Here is a 15,320-nt window from a genome sequence, read left to right on the forward strand (position 1 = left end):
GATGCTCTATTTTGCACTTCGGTGATTGCTTGTTGGCAAATGTTCCTACTCGGTATGGGTACCTAAAATTTAAAAAATCAAGATCTTCCTCACCACGCATCCAATCTACGTGCGGTTTTTTGCATAACGATTGTAATTTTGTCCTTGAACGGTTTTGCAAGTTCAAGTTTACATTCAGAAAATAAAAACAATTTTCATTACTATTAACACTCTAGCCTAAGTTTTGGCCCTCTAATCTAATTAATATGACCTAATCTAACCTAACCCTCCCTAACTAACCTAACTAGCCCCCCCTCCTTCTCTACCTCTTCGTCCTCAGCCACCCTACTCTCTCCATCTCACCCCTTCTCCCTCTCGTCCCTCGTTGACTCCCTTTGTTTAGTGCATACGGCCCCCTCTCCACTCAACCCCCCCCCCCGTTTTTATTTGTTGGGGTCGGATTGTCAGCACTCTCACTTTTCTTAATTATTGTATTCCTTCCCCAAATGCCTTTCAGTATGTTCAGCCTGACATTGTCGGTGGCAACAACAATGGGATGAGTTGTAGGCAAGAAATCAGTGATCGAGGAGGAGCAATATAATGGCAACGCACCAGTAGGCGGCCTTTTGCAATGTGATGAGTAGTGAGACGGAGTCGGATCGCTGAAGGGAGATGCAATATAGACGTGGGCAACTGGAGGGAGATGTGAGGTTGTGAGCTGGTGAGGTAGTGAAAAGAGGGAAGGATGGGGAGCAAAATCGAGAGAGGAAGACGAGAGGTGGGCCAGGCAGCATTGTTATGAGCCGCATTTTTAATTATTATACCAAAAAATTTATTAGTTTTATGAGTTGATGGATTCTACAAAGTATACTTTTTATTAAAAATATTTTGCATAAAAATCCCTTTTTTACAAAACAAAATTTTTGTACAAAATATTTTTTCTATAGAAATTTCTATACCAAAAAAACTTTCATGCAAAAATAATATTTTCAATGATATGTAGAAGTTGTGTGCACCATTTTTCCTACCTTTTGTCTCCTTTCCTTTGTTTCATTCTACATTGCATCCAACTCACATGCCTAGGTAAATCAACTAGGAGGTGTGAGTTCTAATGTAATCTATATAGTTTTTTGGCATCGATTATAGTTTTTGTCATCTAAATAGTGTCAACAAACATAACATCTTAGTTTTGACATACTTTAATTAATTTAGCATTAGCCCTCCAAGGATTGTCAAAAAATTTGTTCATTCTATTCTTTTACAATACATGGGCAATCAAAGCTTGGATGTATGATTTAAACTTCTTTCACTTGTGCTTTTCCCACAAGGATTCAAATATAAGGACTTTAAATCATACATGCAAGTTTGATTGTGTAAAAAGCACAACGTTAGATACATATCGATGTTTACTTATGTTCAAGAATCAAGTGCAATGTATGCAACCTATTTACTTAAAAAAATTGTGGGCTCTCCTCAAGCCAAGTGGTTGTACACAATCCATGGACATTAAGGCATTTTTAACACATGCTTTTGTTTAACTATTGTGTTCAAGCAATGAATGCATTCTACATTCACCCCAATGGGCAGGATCTCTCTTAGGGAAAGCTTGGCTCATTCAAGTCTAGCTTGTCAAATCAAACACTTGGCATTCCAAACATGGGAATGTAGGGTGACTTTGAGATGCAAAACTTCTTAACTCTTTAGCCACAAATTGAGCATCAATACAATGACTACGGAATATGTTGCTGCTCAATTGCATACAATATTTGTCTTTGAATAAAGACAATTATATGAATTCTTCAAGGTGATGTTAACTAATTTTGTGTGTCGACAAGATTGGTAATTCCTCGATTTTTCTATGGTCTTGATATGTTTTTAAGTACATATAGATAGTCATCTTTTTTCCTACTTTATTTTGTTGGTTTTTACACACAACGTGGTCTACATACTCTCTTATATCCCTTAATTAAGTTCTTTATTTTGCTCTCCTTAATGTGTTTGAACTTGGTTCATAGTTTGCATCTTTTTTCTATATGGCAACTTATTTGGTGCTTGTGTGTGTGCATGGGTGACCACGACCTTTGTGTATTTTTTTGGTCCTTGGGTTTTTGTAGATAAAATTCTATTGTGAATTGTAGTTGTTCTCTACTTATCATTGTTTTGTTGAGGGATGATGTGTAAAGTGGTGGTTGATGTCTATATTGCCTTAAGTGGATGTCTAGGTTGCGTGTTATTGGTAGTTAACCTATCTATGTGTTTGGTTAGACTATGCTTTACTCTTAAGCTATCTATGTATTTGGTTAGACTATGCTTTACTCTTTACGATTTATGTTGTATTTATGTTATGTTAGAAGGGTTGTATCGTATTGACTAGGCTTGGAATATAGCCATTATATACGTATACGTAAAATTACATATACATATATTATATTGGTAAATTAACATATTCACAATATGCTATTTATATACGTATTGACCAATTTATACTTCATTGAATACGTATATTGTAGGAATAATTTTTCTATTATTCCGTGGTTTCCATTGAGTGTTTCTCAGAACATATACGAGTTGCATGGTAGACTTATTGGCATCAAAGCTTCGGTCTATATCCAGTTTGACTACCGCAAGTGTATGGTTGTGTTGAGATCCGGAAAGGACACACAATCAAGCGCCATAGAAGGGTCAAGAAAAGATTTCAACCTTGAAAACTTTGAAGAGGAGAAAGACTACCAACAAGATACGCTTCTGCCAAGTGCTCAAGAAGTAATGGCTAACCTTCTAGAGTAGAATCGGGTCCTCCTACAACAACTCGAAGAACATTCATCCTAGCTAGAAGAAAGCAGAAGACAGTTGGACCAAACAAAACGTCGTCTGGAGAAAAAAGAAGCAGAAAAGCTACTAAAAGAAAGAGAAACCACAGATTTTGAAAAACTGCTCTTGTTGATGCATGAGGAATGTAAAAATGAGGAGGCACTGTGACGCACAGATTTCGCCCAGGCAGAGAGGCAACAAAATCTAGATCGAGAGACGATGCTTCTCCAACATAAAAAGATGTTAGTTGCTATGCAGGTAAGTTTGAGCGCAGCAGCCATCACTGCCACAACTTCGTCATTGACAAAGCTAACACCACTCACTTGGTCCACTCTAAATTTTGTTAAGTATGATGGTAAGTGTGACCATTCAAAAATTTTGCAATTTATTCATCAGTTTGTAGCTCATTTTTCATTAGCACGGATTCAAGATGAGCAAGACAAAGTCCACCTTGCAGCCCCTCATCTTACGGGTGAGGCGGTGACTTGATGGCAACATTGGACTAGTGAGCATACTGACCCAACAACGTTTAAGATGAATTTCGTTAGGGCAACATTTGTGACTGATCTCAAAGCCTGTTTTCTCCCACCCCAATATATGCTTTGCATGGAGGATGAGTTTTCTCGTCCCTCCCAGAATGGTTTGCCTGTGTTGACATATCGTAACAAGGTCATCACGTTGACGTAACAGTTGGGCGTGATAGAGAGCGCCAAGATGAAGCAATTCATTTGAGGATTAGACACCACCATTTGTTATACCATCCGTAACTTCAACCTGTCGGATTATGAGTGGGTGCTGACTCTCACATAGAATTAGGAGATGATGCTGAATGGGGGAAAGCACAAGCAGGTCCAGAAAGATTCCGAAGCCCTGTAGTAGCTAGACAACACAGCGGCGGGTAAGGATCAGCAGAAGGACAACCAGTACCAAAAGAAAGACTGCCAGGCTTCTGGTCAAAAGGAGGAGTCCAAGCCCAAGATGACTCCGGATGAGAAGGCTAAAGTGAACCGGGAGGCTATCTACAACCCGACGAGCAAAAGCTGTACCACCAAGTATCGCTACTTTCAATGCCACCACAGCGTTGGGCATGGCAAGAAGTATTGTCCGAAGTGGCTTGTCGAGAAGGCTGCAAAAATGCCTACTTCATTCGTTGCCAATGTATTGGCACTTCTAGCCCCGCCTCCATCCTCAGCTACTACGAATACCATCTTCCTTTGAATGCTGTTTCCACAGTAGTCTTTCAAGGAAAAAAATATCCTGGCTTTGAAATCAAACATCTCAAGCCCTTTAGGTCATGCTTTTTTAAAATATTACTTCATTTTCTCATATTTCTTAAACCTTGGAATTACTAAATCCGTGTGTTGTAAGTTGAACAAATCCATTGAAATATTGGAATAAAAAAATGGTCGGTAGTATTCATAAGGCTCCTAAAATAACCTCAAATAAGTAGCTAATTTCTCCATTTAGAGGACAGATTTGCATTTGAGTTTCATATCAAAGACGTGTGGTGTGACACCTGCTTCATCTTACTTGGCATTGAAGTTTTACCAAAGCAAGTATACAAAGAAACTTCTATAATGGCAAAATATGTGCTAAAGTTAAATGGAGAAAAAATTGGGATTGTACTCTAACATTGGGCAATTGATCAGACCCAAATTTACTTGCCTAGCAAGTGCAGATTAGAAGGAAGCATTGATGACAAGGTGTGAACCACGAAGGTGTTTATGGAAACCATGTGGTTACTTTCAAGATATACATGTAGAAGTGATTTTATTTTCAACCTTATAATAAGATAAGCAGCCTTGTGGGGAAAAAGAAAGAATCATAATAAAGATGAATAAGAAACATGTTTGATACCTCTTAAACATGTTATAGAATTATCGCAAAAATAAGCAAGGTACAACACGTGGTTATTACAGATTAGCAAGATAGTGACAGCGGGTACCTACACATGAGACTAGTATTCTTGCTTTTCTTACAAAGTTTTCCCCCTGCTTTGAAAATAGAACTTTGACCTGGGAAAGCCCAATCAATACTTGATCTTCTCCAAAAAGACATACTGAAGTTATATACATTGGATGTCACATTATATGCATAGAATACATAGTTTGCTCACTGTTGTGTTACAAGATGCTCCTATATTTAATGTTTGTAAGTGAAATACTAGCTGTCAGCATCCACATCCTCAAGACCCTCTCCTTCCAATGGAGATTCCGTCATCTCATCAAACTTCTCTGACTTCTGCAGTACAATCTCCAACTGTGCAGAAGATATTCAAATGCTTAGCCCATCTTCATCGATCTTTAACCAGCTTTCTAATGCTTCAAAATATTAGTACCTTGGCTTTCTGAATTGATCGTCCTCTTGTCTCATCTTGTATGTCCACCGTGGATGTTGAAATTCCTACATATAGATCATGTAGACCTGTCTCAGAGAACATAATCATTTCAACAACTATTCAAAACCCAAGGGCAAGGCATGCTGTGCCAAAGCAAAAAGAAATAAAGCGTATTACCCTCTCATGTCAGATCTCCCTTCTATTGAAGTTGTCATCATACCTGCCTTGAAACAAATTTAATGCACCAAAAGCACTTCATATGCATTACCTGCTACTTTTATGTGAAACAACATAAAATGAAATATAATCTTAAGCCCTCCAAAGCATCCTGGTGTTGACACTATCCATTGGACATTAACATTTGTGGAACAGAAAGACGAAAAGAAGCCTATCATTAAAGAAAACCCTGTCTAGCATAATGCAGACAGTATAAACACAGTCCAACACCTCCCAAAATGATGCTGCCACCATCCTATTGGACTGGGATTTGTAAAACGCAACGACGAAACAGACTATCATAAGAAACAGATTCTGGCAGATACCATGGACCTTTTCAAGCTAATTATCATCACTGAAAGATGAACCAATTTTTGTATAATATTCATTCCTCTCCTCCATATGCATAGAAAGGGCTACAATGTATGTCATGGGCACACCTAGAAGTAGGTTCGAGTATAAGAATACTATAATCGTATGTACAGAAAATGGCATGCAAGGTTTCTATCAAACCCCATACAACGAGTGCACTTGAACAACACAACGAGCACCATTATATTTTCTTGTCCTAGTCACAACTTTCATAAAAGACAATTAATTCAGGGAAGATCACTAAAATAACTAGGGTCTCATTACTTATCATAAACCAATCAGCTGCTCAAAACTCTGCCTCAGTACATGGTAATAAAAAGAGCTACACTTCAAAACAGTCTATCCTTTCATCACCATTTAAATGCCTTCATTTTCCATTTAAACTGTGACCCAATATGAAGTACTTAAATTTCAACATTAGAGAATGATTTAGCTTTCTTGAAAGGCCATCCTAAACTTCTATCCACACTGATCATGCAAGATTGTCATCTGCTATATTTGATCATACATATCGACAACGAAAGCTATGTACTTCTAACAACAATTGACTACTGTGGCACCTGTCATTAAAAACCATATTGTCATCGTCTTCTACCAATTCGTATATTTGCAGTAATGGACTCAAAATTGTAGTATGATCAAAAGAGTAGTATAACTGAAATTGCTTAAGCCTCATGAAGGCAAAACTTCAGAAGGTGCCGTAGAAAGAAGAACTGGGACAACAGTACTACCGGAATTCCATTTCAATTAGCACAGGAAGAGGTCAGATCTTGTTTGATTACAATCGATTCTAAATTGCTATGATCATCACTGCTAAGAAGACACACACTCTTTTAAACTGCTAAACTGGAATTCTTCAAAATTTCAGTTACAGTCACCACAGTAGCAATAGCTGCAATCCAAAAAACCCCAAAAATTGTGAAAAAATCCATGTTAAAGTTTACATCTGCTGAACAAAGCCAAGATAACACAACATCTCATGCAATTTTCTTTATTACATAAAATCATATTGTGCGTACAGATCTGTAGTATATAAGAGAGACCATTAATATATGGCAAGGAGATTCTCACAATTTCTAGAACGTCTATAACATTTTATCTGTACTTGGAGCATCACATACTGGGTGATGATACATAACTTGTGGGATGTGTCTTTATCTCATACCTCCTTTCCTTCAAAACGTGAGTCTATGAAAAAATGTGTCATTTCTAGTGGGAACACCCACCTTTTAAGTACACATTCATTTCAACCCTGACTTGGTTTATATCTTTGGGGAGAGAAAAAGAGCGAGCGAGAGAGAGAGAGAGAGAGAGAGAGAGAGAGAGAGAGAGAGAGAGAGAGAATGGGTCCATGATTGAGGCAGATATTGACACAAGGGTTGAGTTATGAATGTGTTCGTGCCACTTAAGTAGTTACAACATAGACAAATGATTTCAAAGCCAAAAACGATCTGTGCCAGAACATCAATATTTTCCGGCATTCCCTCTTGAGGAGATGTTTCTCATTGGCTTTTAATCCCTGAAATACTCAAATTTACAAAAATTTCAGAGTCCTCGTATCTTCCACACTAGCCTCTAAAGGACATTAATCCATCTGCAGCTTTCCCTGATGAGATGGTATTGCACCTTGCTTTAATGGATGCAAACTATTTTGGCCATGACAAAGCCTATTAATATAGAAAGCATATAAAAGATCTGCATACAAATATGATATGCCATTTGAATCTAAGGGGACCCGATTTCAGCAAATTCGAGATAAGCTGATGCCATTCCAAACCTTGAAAATCCACGGATCAGAGAATTAAAAACATGTTTTCCTTGTGAGCCCAAGCCCCTGGTTGCGTTGGTAGTCATCCTTCAAAAGAAATACCCGAAGATCATGCACACAGTCTATGTGTAAGTAATAATACATAAATGTTAAAGAAACGTACTAATGCTTCCGGAAACAACGTATCTCTCTCATGTTCTCCACACAAATTTTCCACACTTATGCAATGAACACGTCTTTATTTTTCTCAATAGTCAGAATGCATATATGTCTACATGAAGCTAGGAACATGTCCAAACTTGTTACATTTCATTAAAAAGAGCAATGCAAAGTTCACCCTTAGAATAGCCAGAACCATTGACCCCATCATGCATAGCAAGGACTAGGCAACCTTCCCACGGAGGCCATGAGTAACCCGTCGGTGCAAAGCATAGTACAAACATGTCCACTCTCACATGCACGCATATCCACACCAAGATGGCATCGATTTTACACAAATGACTTCATATTAGCTTCCGTAGAGGTGACAAGGGCCTCAAGCAGAATGAAGGCTAGCATGTGCGCAGGAGACCAACCTGGAGTTCTATGTTTAGTAAATCAAACAAGTATAACTTTAAAGGGAACAAGCGCTTGAAAACGTTTCTGCTTTGTGTAACTGAATGAGCCATTTTTTGGCCCTACTTCAGCAAGCCTTCATGATTCAAAAGCACTTTCTATTCTCAAATCTCAAACAGTGCAGGGAGCATTAGCCCAGCGCCCCAGCCCCTAGGATTTCCACCTAAAAGTATATGAGAAGAGGGGTATTCACAAACATAATATGAGCAGCATCTGCCCTCCATCCCACTGCCTAGAATTCCCACATATGAGTATGTGAGGAGAGAGGTCCTTTTGTGCACATGTTTCCCACAGTAATCCTCCTGCTTTTCCAAAGATGTTGCTTAAAACCATGAACTTAGTATCCTCACAATTCCCAGTGGAGTTCATTGATATATGTCACATTATTTGTCAATCATATGTCCAAATGATACTATCTCAATGCAATGATCTCAAGTTAAAGACCAACAGGCTTCTGGTTGAATTCTTGACAATGTTGGAGTTGGGTGAATACAAACAAGAAGACAACATGCCAGCAATCGCCTGAACTTCTAAGTCCTTGTTAGGATTTTCTTGGAGACTAATGTATGCAAACCATGGAAGGCTTTTGTGTCATGTGAGACCACCACATGATGGGGACAGTAATGGTTATGTATTAGATCCGATATGGGCAGCGCATGTACTGCAGTGTGGGTAGCATGGACAAATCTGACCTAGCCTAAAGGACTATGGAGGCTGGAGGGTTTGGCCTGCCCGGAAGACTCAACTAGGAGCCCAAGATGGATGGCTACAGGTCAATGCAGAAGCAGGTGGGTGGTCTATCTGATCGGCCCTATATGGCTGCAAGTCAGGTTGGTGAGGTCAGCCCATCTTGACAGGTCAGCCATTTCACACACCAGGTCAGAGGAAGAGACCAGCATATTGTAGGATCAGTTCATTGCTCTTGTGACTGTGCTCGATATGGTACAGCTTCTAGGCTCTAGGTAGTACTTCTTGTGACAGTTCTTATACCATCCCATGTCCATGTATTTCTGGATCATGGTAATATACCTTTTGTGCCTAAATTGCTTGGTTGTGTCTACACAATCTACATGTGAGGAGTGAGATCTGAGAGCTCGTGTGATTCATGAGAACCCCATCATTCCACTTTTTCTTTTTTTTTTGGGATGGGGGGGAGTAGTGAGATGTATGCTGCCCTAATACCATCCCATGTCCATGTATTTCTGGAGCGTGGTAATATACCTTTTCTGTCTGATTGCTTAGTGTGTCTACAAAATCTATGCGTGAGGAGTGAGATCTGAGAGCTGGTGTGAACTGGGGGGGGGTAGTGACGCCTATGCTGCCCTAATACCTTTGACAAGAAAATCCTTTTTCATAGCCCTGCTCCAAACTGAGAATGACCACAGCTCCTTAAAACTAAGAGACTCACACAATCGATGCCCTGGATGAAACCCATCTTTAAGCCCCTGCCCATCTGGAAAACTTTCAGCAGAAGGCACAAGCTAGAGGATACATAAGGCTTAGAAAGCGACCATCACGTAGGCAAACACTAAACAAGAAGTCAACCATCATAGGGAGGGTCCCTAGCATGTGTGTGGCAAGTGCCTCCTGCAGAACACTGAAGAAAAGAACTGCCCAGATGAACCAGCTTCCTGCCGTCAGCATGTCTTCATTAAAAAAAACATGAGTTTTGTCACAAGCTGATTCTTTATGAACAAGCAATTTTCTTTTCTGGGGTGATGGGGAACCAGAAAGAGGACCGAAGGTGCAGGGCCAGGAAGGCTGGCCAGGGGGGTGCGGGGGACATGGTTCCCAATCGGGAGGGGCTGTGTCACATCATAATTGGTAGAACTGGTGCTCACAAAAAGAGGCTCATGGCCAACATGTTTGAAAAAGGTAGCCTCAACCGTTTCCTTGTATTCACCCTTTCAAGGCAGGCCTCCACTCTGTATTTCTCTGCTTCCACAGACTAGTTATGCAGATTGGAATTTCAGTAAATGATTGGGCTTTGCATTCAAAAGCATTTGGTGGATCTTCTGTTCCACATGTTGTCTCTCTTTGGCAAGGGATCCATTTATAGCAAAAATCAGGGAGGAGTCAGTACCTATCTGCGTCTACTACTGCCCCCCACTCCAAACTGTTCCACATGCTGCCTCTCTTTGGCAAGGGATCCATTTATAGCAAATATCAGGGAGGAGTAAGTACCTATCTGCATCTACTACTGCCCCCCACTCCAAATGAATCTCGTTGGCCCCCTCCCTCTTTATCCCTTTCTTACAAAGCAGGGCACAAGAAGTTGGAAGGTTAGCTATTCTTTCAGGTTTCCCTTAGACAGCTGTCATGGCATCTGCTTTAGAGCATATCACATAATATTACATGGAAGTGTATGGTCACGCTGTTTTGTTGTTACTCTCTATTGCATTTAAGATTAGCAACCTCATAAGAAAATGTGAGGTCTATCATTCACATTTTGTAAAGAGATTGGATGTAGGGACACATGATGGCACAACAAGTAAAAACATTACACACCCAACATCCCTCAAAAGAATTTCTTTCTTGCAGAAGTATAAGATCGCTTTAACAACATACCCATCCCTAACCCCGATAGCTCCACTTCATCATGCTGTTGCATGTATCTCTGCATGTCATGAAACCAAAGTAGAGTTTAGTGCGTGATGTTCCTCCACAATCAAAAAACAAATTTAATTATTTTTTCATCCAAAGAACACACATCCAGTCAAAGACTGCCAATTGAGTATCACTTAATATACATCATAAAAAAAATGAAGATACATTGACACTAAGGCATGGGATTTTGACTCATAAATTCAGGCATTGCAAAGGGTGGTGTCTAATTCCAAACTTTAAACAGAACATCATGTCTTCTGTATTTTTAAATCCTCCAGATAGTGTTTAAAAGGAAGTCATTAGAAACGGAAAATTCCCAACCTAAGATTGCACAACTGAAATTCTTCTTTTGTTTATAGTTGCTTCAAGAAATTGCACCAAGAGCATGTTTGTAATGACAGCCCCAAACAGTTTTTGGTACATACAGACTTCCCAGACTGCCAACTCAAGAAACACTATGCAGGTAAGTAAAATCAAACCACAAAGTAGTCCAAAGTATTTCTGATGAAAGATTCAAGACAAGAATCATCTCATAAGTGAACGGGCTCATAATCACCTGGGAGACATGGTGAGTACCTCTTCCAATAAATGCAAGCTTTATGGTGTCCTGGTCGATGAAAATGACCATGAAATTCTTCATGGCTCATGGCCAATGACTATAACTGAGTTACACACCTACTCATGAGAGAGAGAAGGAAAATGACCATGATATTCTTCATGGCTCATGGCCAATTCATACAAGTGAGGCACACACCTACTCATAAGAACCCTTTTTGCAAAAGGAACGAGTCTATTTTGATTGATAAGAGATCAACTGGAAAGGTTCTTTGAAAGAATGTTAAATCAGTACTGGATTGGTAAGGCATTGTCCTTGATACTTCTTGGAAACAAACTTGAGATAGAGGGAGGAGGACAAGATATGTACTTAAGAGAGATTAAACATAGCACTAATGGCCTACAATGTACATCTACACATGATCAAAAAGTGCTAGAGCCTAGATGATACATTCTGGAGGGTAGTGAGGGGCTGAAGCAGCAAGAGGTGGGGGTCTTGTCAGTGTATTAGGCGGTGCAATCACCGCTTGTATGAGCTGCAACTAAAAAGTATTTATCCTACATTATCAACGTGTCTGTGTGAGTACACATATTTCTAGTTTTGTCCATTGCTTGACCCTTATTGATTTCATTTCCTATCTATCCTTCTTCATTCATGAGTATTATAATTGTCATATAGTATCAATGCCAAAGGCGGGGGCCTGATCAATTTATATCAAAGATTGAAAGCACCTACTTACTGGTTTTGTTTGTCATCATCCTTGGAGATGACCCTTCATGACTATGTGAGCACTGAGGATACAAAGCAACTGAGGCAGACTGGACTGTTAGCTGTATTTAGGGTCAGTAGAACTTCAGAGCTTGATGAACCCTGAGAAAAATATACGCCCCGTCACAGTCTCGGCACCCACAGTATCCTAAGGCACAAGCATGTGTCGAGGCACAATGGGTTGAAATTTGGAAGTCAATAAATCATGCTAGGCCCTTGGTGTAACTAAAATGAATAGAGTAGCATGGGACAGTTTTAAAAATTAGGAGTATTGATTTATTTAACACTTGTGCTGGATAAGAAAGGGCACTTTCAGATGCATATTCCTATTCCATCAGCCGTCAGCCTGCTTTTCCTTCAAGCTGCAAGTTCAAAATTGAAATCTCATAACTTCTACAAAGATCACCAGTTGGCATCCTCTGACAGTCCTTTCTAATGCAAGGCCTGCTACTCCCTTTACCTCTTGCAAGCGAAACCTTACTCAAATCGCTGCACATAGAGTACGCCTTGGCTGGGCTTGTAGTTTCTACTATCCCCATGCTTTCCTTGCCTACTGATTTGTCTTTCTGCTCCTTCTGACCATGTTCCATCCTGCATCCTAACTTTAACATGTTTGAAAGCCAAAGGACCTGTTGGCCTTGAAGTAGTACCATGGCAGAAGGGGCATGAAGGTGCATGTGGTATGGGATGCATGACTCCACGCTGGTCTAGAACTCAGGCTCGGGTGGTTATGAAAGAATGAACCTATGGCTGGGAGGTGAGCTCGCTAGCTCAACCCTTATGCGTTGGTTTTCTTTGTGTTATGTGCATCCACCGGTGGCAGCGCGACCTGTTGGCCTTGAAGTAGTACCATGGCAGAAGGGGCATGAAGGTGCATGTGGTATGGGATGCATGACTCCACGCTGGTCTAGAACTCAGGCTCGGGTGGTTATGAAAGAATGAACCTATGGCTGGGAGGTGAGCTCGCTAGCTCAACCCCTATGGGTTGGTTTTCTTTGTGTTACGTGCATCCACCGGTGGCAGCAGATTCTAACTCACAGTGATACGCCAAGGGTACGACCTAAAACTTTGGCAGTTAGCCTAATGGGGGAGATACAAAGCAATCAAGGGAGATTGTGTTTTAGGGTTTGTAGAGCATGGTCTTTGGAATTTAGGACGAACATTGGTTTAAAATTTGGTTTCAATCCGATATTCCAAACGTGAGTTGTACAAGTCATTAAAATAGTAATAGTCCTTGCTGCAAGTTTTAGTTAATAAAGTCCGATATTTCGACATTCCGAACTTGAGTTATAAGCATTGGGAGTCATTAAAATAGTAATAGTCCTTGCTGCAAGTTTTAATCGATTGGAGTGCATGGATAGAGTGGTATGGGGCGAATTGAGGATTTTTGCTTTATTTAACCCTTGTGCTAAGATTATGTGCACAATATGATAAAGGTTTCTAAGCCTAATATTGGGAGCACTTTCAAATGTATTACCAGTGCTTGGCTTACTTTTACCTTCACCCTACATCCCAAAAACGAAACGTCGTAACTTCCTAGTAAAATTTCCAATTTGTAATTGGCAGTCCTGCCTATGTCCTGCTGCTCCCTTTACCTCTTACGAGTGAAATCAATGTCATCCTACTCTCCCTTGCTGGAGATCGCTGCATCTAGAGTACACCCTAGCTGGCTGAAATTTGTGCTTGCAGTATCTACTTATGGCCGCCGACGACCATCATGACCAATACTCCACATTAGGTTAATTGTTTCTTACTGGGCAGCATTTGCATATCTTGGCTCAATAAGAAACAACCATCCTTTCCGTCTCCTCATCCAGTAAAGCAGAACACACAGCAAAAAAGTAACCACCGCCACTTATGTATGGTTGAGGACATTTGATATCTAATTTTGCACATTCACACACGAGGTCACTACTATTTACTGTGATAATCACAATGCCATTGCCAGGAAATCCAGTGTTTCTTGCACACATCGAGGTACATTAGCATAAGTGGGAACATTTCCAAAAAGGTGACAATTATCTTATCGAAAGCCCGATGGCAGATAATGTGGGACACTCCTTCACCAAAAGCTTTGTGAAGAGATGCTTGACATGTTCCAAAATGGATTGGCATGAGGAAGAATGCAAAAAAATGGAGGAGGATAGTTAGTGGTATCTTTCCTTTTGTACTACATAGGTTGCTATATCCATTATGGATGAAAATATCATTTCCTGCATCTAGGAAAACTCAACTTTCTGCTCTCTACTGGGCAAGGCCACCCTACGCTCATGGCAGGCAGTAAAAGCTTCTATTGGTCTTGGCTTCAATGCTTCATTTCTCGCATGTGCTATTATCCACGAGATACAAAAATCTTCTCTTGAGATTGAGCAGCACCTACAAACGTCTTTCACGCAGCAAACGTTCCTCCAGATCCAAAGTGAATTCTCTGACACTCCATGCCTTCTCCTTCAACTAGAAGCTCTCTGTGAGATTAAGGAGCTCTCTCTGGGAATATAAGCCATCTTGGAACATTTCCCATTAGATATGCTGGCTGATCAACTATATCGCATCCCGGGTCTTTGTCATTAACCGGTCAGTTTTCTCGTGTTGAAACTAAGAGCAGATCTCATCACTCCAAATTTTGTTATTGGACCACACCAAAATAAAGACTCTCTTGCCTTACAGATAAAGTTACCTTTTTTGCCTTCGCTGGTACGTCATAACGGTCTCTAGAGCCATTACATTTTGTAGCTTCCGGGGTTACAAAGGAGAAAAAACGAAAATCGAAATTGCGGACGGGAGAGAGAGAGAGAGAGGACCGTAAAACGAGATATGAACCTTCGCCAAATTCACGTAGAAGACAAGAGGTCTCTTTGTATTGGAAACCTGAATGCGGTTCCTTTTGATTGGTTGGCTAGTGTTTTCTTCCATTGACGTAGCTGTGGTAGGTGAGCTCTGCCAAGGCAAAGGTGGAATTTGGGATGCACAACTTGAGAATTGCAGCCATTGGGTGACTGACTGCTTCACAATTTCATTTTTAGGCAGTGGGAAATCTGGCCTCTCATGAAACCACGTGTCATTTCATGAAGTGTTCTTCCACACTAACTCCAATCTAACTTCCTCGTTCTCCTATTCTCTTCCTCTCGTCTTTCTTGTCTTTCCTCATCGCAGATTAGTCCTTTCAATCGGCGTGCCCTTTCTTTTGAGATTTTCATCATCAATTGCTTTTGCTTAGTCCCCTCATCGATTTTTTGAGATTGGTAACAAATCTACGTGCCCTTTTCTTTGAGAGTTTCCTTATCGATTCC

The 15,320-nt window shown here is 40.3% G+C and overlaps 1 protein-coding gene across 1 annotated transcript; it reads right to left on the reverse strand.

Moving 5' to 3' along the window:
- Window positions 1-4,786: 4,786 nt before the first annotated feature.
- LOC147906221 (uncharacterized protein At2g34160-like) lies at window positions 4,787-15,051 on the reverse strand. Its single transcript, XM_087383629.1, has 5 exons — window positions 14,851-15,051; window positions 10,668-10,716; window positions 6,546-6,608; window positions 5,129-5,193; window positions 4,787-5,049 (listed from the first exon to the last, which is right to left on the reverse strand). Exons 1-3 carry the CDS (start codon window positions 14,941-14,943, stop codon window positions 6,550-6,552), a joined length of 201 nt encoding a protein of 66 aa, XP_087239755.1. The 5' UTR covers window positions 14,944-15,051; the 3' UTR covers window positions 4,787-5,049; window positions 5,129-5,193; window positions 6,546-6,549.
- Between the last annotated feature and the right edge of the window lie 269 nt (window positions 15,052-15,320).

The sequence above is a fragment of the Dipteris shenzhenensis genome, chromosome 1 (genome assembly GCF_047967505.1).
Source record: "Dipteris shenzhenensis isolate YYH24624 ecotype China chromosome 1, Dip_SZ_1.0, whole genome shotgun sequence".
Classification (NCBI taxonomy): Eukaryota; Viridiplantae; Streptophyta; class Polypodiopsida; order Gleicheniales; family Dipteridaceae; genus Dipteris; species Dipteris shenzhenensis.

Bases quoted from the DNA above. Each gene is read 5' to 3' on its own strand.
- LOC147906221 (XM_087383629.1), bottom strand. From the start codon at position 14,943: ATGGAAGAAAACACTAGCCAACCAATCAAAAGGAACCGCATTCAGGTT. The intron at 10,717-14,850 runs GTTCATATCTCG...CATGACATGCAG, and splicing joins TCTACGTGAATTTGGCGAAG to AGATACATGCAACAGCATGA. The intron at 6,609-10,667 runs GTATGTTGTTAA...TTTGGATTGCAG, and splicing joins GCTATCGGGGTTAGGGATGG to CTATTGCTACTGTGGTGACT.